The 4,187-nt window shown below is 42.9% G+C and overlaps 1 protein-coding gene across 2 annotated transcripts in view; it reads left to right on the plus strand.

Annotated features, from left to right (window-relative positions):
- PKP2 (plakophilin 2) overlaps positions 1 to 4,187 on the plus strand; it is a 111,860-nt gene that overhangs the window by 40,798 nt on the left and 66,875 nt on the right. For both annotated transcript variants that reach the window (XM_019515454.1, XM_019515455.1), the window contains exon 5: positions 2,449 to 2,656. In XM_019515454.1, coding sequence (XP_019370999.1) covers positions 2,449 to 2,656 — 208 coding nt within the window. The remainder of the gene's footprint in view (positions 1 to 2,448; positions 2,657 to 4,187) is intronic.

A 4,187-nucleotide genomic window follows, 5' to 3' on the forward strand; every position in this document is an offset into this window, starting at 1 on the left:
TGATTATTGTAGCAAAAACAATCTTGCATTTTTAAAGCGTTGTTAATCCTCAGTAATGCTCCTGGTCATCCAGCCATCCCTGATGACATGCATCCTGACATCAAAGTGGTGTTTCTGCCCCCCAACACCACCTCATTGTTGCAGCCCATGAACCTGGGGGTAATTGCATCCTTCAAGGCCTGCTATCTTAGGTGCACATTTGCCCAGGCCATCAGAGCAATTGAGAAGGAGGGTGGACCAACTCTGAACGAATTCTGGAAAGGCTTTAACATGCAGTTAAGAATATTAGTGAGACATGGAATGAAGTCAAACAATCAAATTTGAATGGTGTTTGGAGAAAATTGTGTCCTAAGTTTGACTGACTTCCAAGGCTTTACAGACTCTGTTGAAGAGGTGACCAAAAATGTTGTTGAAATGGACAAATAACTCAACTTGGATGTTGCACCAGAAGATGTTGATGAGTTGCTGGCATCACATTTTGAAAAATTAACCAATGAGGACCTCATTGAATTGGAACAGCAAAAAGTGGCAAAGGAAGAAGATGCACCCACTGTTGAAGAGACTCCTCCTCATAAAGTCTTGACAACAAAAGTGTTGGCTGAGGCATTTCAACATTTGGAAGCTGCTTTGTCCCCGTTTGAGGAACATGACCCTGACATTGAACGGAGTGCATCAGTGAATAGGGGCATATCCAGCATGTACAGCTGCTACAGAGAAATTTACAAGCAAAAGAGAGCATCTGTCCAAACTTCCTTGGGCACTTTCTTTAAGAAAGTAGACAAGGCTCCAGGAAAACCTGCAGCCAAGACTCCTGAGAAGACTCCAGCCAAGAACCCTTCAAAAAGTCCAGCAAAGTCACCTCAAAGAAGTCCTTACAAATAAATATGATTGCTATTTACACTATAAATACATAAATAAATACATATAGACAAGTAATATAGCTACATTTATATAACTGACTGAGTACTGTACAAAATTCTGGGTTATGTGGGGTGAAAACAGGGTATTGGGCCTGGGTTTAGGAACAAATCCCCCATTTATAACATTGTTTCCTATGGGAAAATTGGTTCCGAGTTACAAAGTTTTGACTTAAGACGTGGTTTTCAGGAACCAATTGTAAGTCTGAGGACTGTCTGTCTTGACCTTCCTTAATACAGAAACATGACCATTTAGTCCTCCCTTTTGCTTCCTATCTTTAAACCAGCTTTCAGTCCATGAAAGAACCTTCTTGTAATGCAGTAACAGCTCACTGATTTTTTTTTTTTTTTTAAGACCCTTTGGTGAAGGACTTTGCCAAAAGTTTTTTGGAAATTCAAATATATTATGTCAGCTGGATCCCCCTTGTCTATGTGCTTGTTACCGCCCTTAAAGAACTCCAACAGATTGGTGAGACAGATAAATATGATATACTGGGGAAGAGTCAGCATGGTTTTTGTAAAGGGAAATTCTATATGACGTGCTGATTTTATTGTTCGTTATAGATTCTACCAATTGCCAGGGATAGAATTGAGACTCACTGGTCTGTAGTTCCGAGGATCACTTCTGGGGTCACCTTTTGGATGATGGATATTATATAGTCACGTCCCCCCCAGTTCCCTGGCTCAGAAGCCACTGCTGATATTACTCATACCGTTGCCAGCAGTTCTGAAGTAACACAAATGTGAAATTTAGAACTCTCAGGTGAATACCATCTAATCCAAAGATTTATAAATGTTTAATTTATTGATTTTATTCTAAAATTTCCTCTATTGTTACTTCAGTATAATCCAACTCTTCTGATCTGTCCAGTAGCAAGAAGCATTTCAGTGTGGGACTCTCTCCAACATTCTCTGCAGTAAAAACCAATGCCAATAATTCATTTAGCTTCCCTCCTCTATGGCCCTCTCATACTTAAATGCATATTTTATACTTCGGTCATCCAGCAGTCTCACCAGTTCTCTAGCTGCCTTTCTGCATTTGGTGTATTTTTGTAAGTTTTATTATTAATGTTATCATCCTTTGCTGGAAGTTTTTGGAATTCTTTTGACCTAGATTGTTTTGCTTTTACATTTAACCTACCTACCTGTGTGCACGTTCCCATTTTCCTCATTGGTCAAGACTTTGCCTCTTCAATCATAGAAAACAGAGCTGGAAGGAACCATGAGGCATCATATAGCCCACCCCCCTACTCAGCTTAAGATCATCCCTCTATGAATCACCCCAGACAAACATTTGTGTAACCTGCTTTTAGAGACTTCCAGTAAGATAGTACAACCTCTCTAGACAATCTATTCCAGTTGGCTTCTCCTCCTACCTAAATCTACTTTGTTGCAACTTCAGAGCTTCAACTAATTCAGCAAATTGTTAGCCCTGAGTAAATGGAACATTTTTTTTTAATTCTGTAACTGAGAATGTATTTTTCCCCATGCCCAAACATTTGCAACAGTTCTCTTGGGGTTCCTTTCTTAGGTTTATTCTCTTCACGGTATTCCCAAGCTTCTACAAATCCTGAATGTGCAAAATGAGGACATCCAGCGGGCAGCATGTGGAGCCTTGAGGAACTTGGTGTATGAGGATAATGACAACAAGCTGGAAGTATCTGACCGGAATGGGATTCCAGTCCTGCTCCGTTTACTCAGACAAACCAGGGATGTGGAGACTAAAAAGCAAATAACAGGTAATACTTGTGGAGCATTAGTATGCAAGTTTGGAGAGCTCATTGTGGTGCACAGGGCTGCTTTAGTATAAATGATTGCTTACTTTACATAGGCAGACACTGGGAGCACCTATACATGTGCTGGACATCTGCTTCAATGTATACTAATTAGCATGCGTCAAAGCAGACTCAATTAATCAAGTCTAATGGAGCGTGTTAATTAACATACTCCAGCAGCCTCCATGTCACATCTAGTCAGCATCCCCATGCTTCAGGATGATAGAGGGGCACTTGAGCTAAAGCTTCATGGATTTCATAGACATTAGGGCTGGAAGGGACCTTGGAAGATCATTGCATCCAGCCCCCTGCCCCAGGGGCAGGAAGTCAGCTAGGGTCAAAGGATCCCAGCAAGATAGACATCCAAATGTTTCTTAAAAGAGTCCAGAGTAGGTGCATGCACCACTTCTGGAGGCAGTCCGTTCCAGGCCTTGGGGACTCAGACAATAAAGAAGTTTTTCCTTATGTCCAGCCTGAAACAGTCTTGGAGGAGTTTGTGACCCTTTCACCTTGTCATTCCTTGGGGCACTCTGATGAACAGGTATTCCCCCAGATCCTGATGCACACCCTGTTGTACTTATAGGCCGCCATCTGGTCCCCACTGAGCCTGCACTTTTCCAGGCTGAAAAGTCCCATGGCTCTCAGCCTTTCATCATAGGGTCGGGTCTCCTACCCTCTGACCATACACATGGCTCTCCTCTGGACTGTCTCAAGCTTTTCCACATCCTTTTTAAATTGTGGAGCCCAGAATTGGATGCAGTACTGCAGCTGTGGCCTCACCAAGACTGAGTCCAGCGGGAAGATAACATCCTAGGATTTGCTTGAGAAGCATCTGTGGATGCAAGCCAGAGTTTTGCTTGCTTTACCAGCTGTGACAGCACATGGTGGCACATATTCATCCTGTGGTCAATTGTGATCCTCAAGTCTCTTTCAGCCGTGGTGCTAGCAAGTGTAGCCTATGAGCATGCTGCAGGTTTTTTTACCCCAAGGTGGAGTACCTTGCATTTTTTGGTGTTGAGCGTCTTTAGGTTTTCATCTGCCCATTTCCTGGGCCCATCAAGGTCAGCTTGGATCACCAGCCTATCCTCAGGTGTGGATGCTTTACCCCAGAGTTTGGTGTCATCGGCGAACTTGGCCAGTCCACTTGTGATACCAAAGTCTACATCATTAATAAAGATGTTAAAGAGTATAGGTCCAAGGACGGAGCCTTGGGGGACCCCACTGGTCACAGCACACCACGATGATTTACTTCTGTCTATTACCATTCTCTGAGTCCGACCTCGGAGCCAATTCCCCAGCCATTGGATTGTTATGTAGCTGAGGCCGCAGTTTGCCAATTTTTTGATGAGGAGATCATGGGACACCAGATCAAAGGCTTTTTTAAAGTCAAGATATACGACATCAATCTCTTCTCCCTTGTCCAGGTGATGGATGAACTTTAGTTCAAATGCCCCTGCCATTATTTTGAAGTGTGGGACGCTGAATACACGTGACG

This window comes from Gavialis gangeticus, unplaced genomic scaffold (assembly GCF_001723915.1).
Source record: "Gavialis gangeticus isolate Ggan-Ray unplaced genomic scaffold, GavGan_comp1, whole genome shotgun sequence".
Lineage (NCBI taxonomy): Eukaryota > Metazoa > Chordata > Crocodylia > Gavialidae > Gavialis > Gavialis gangeticus.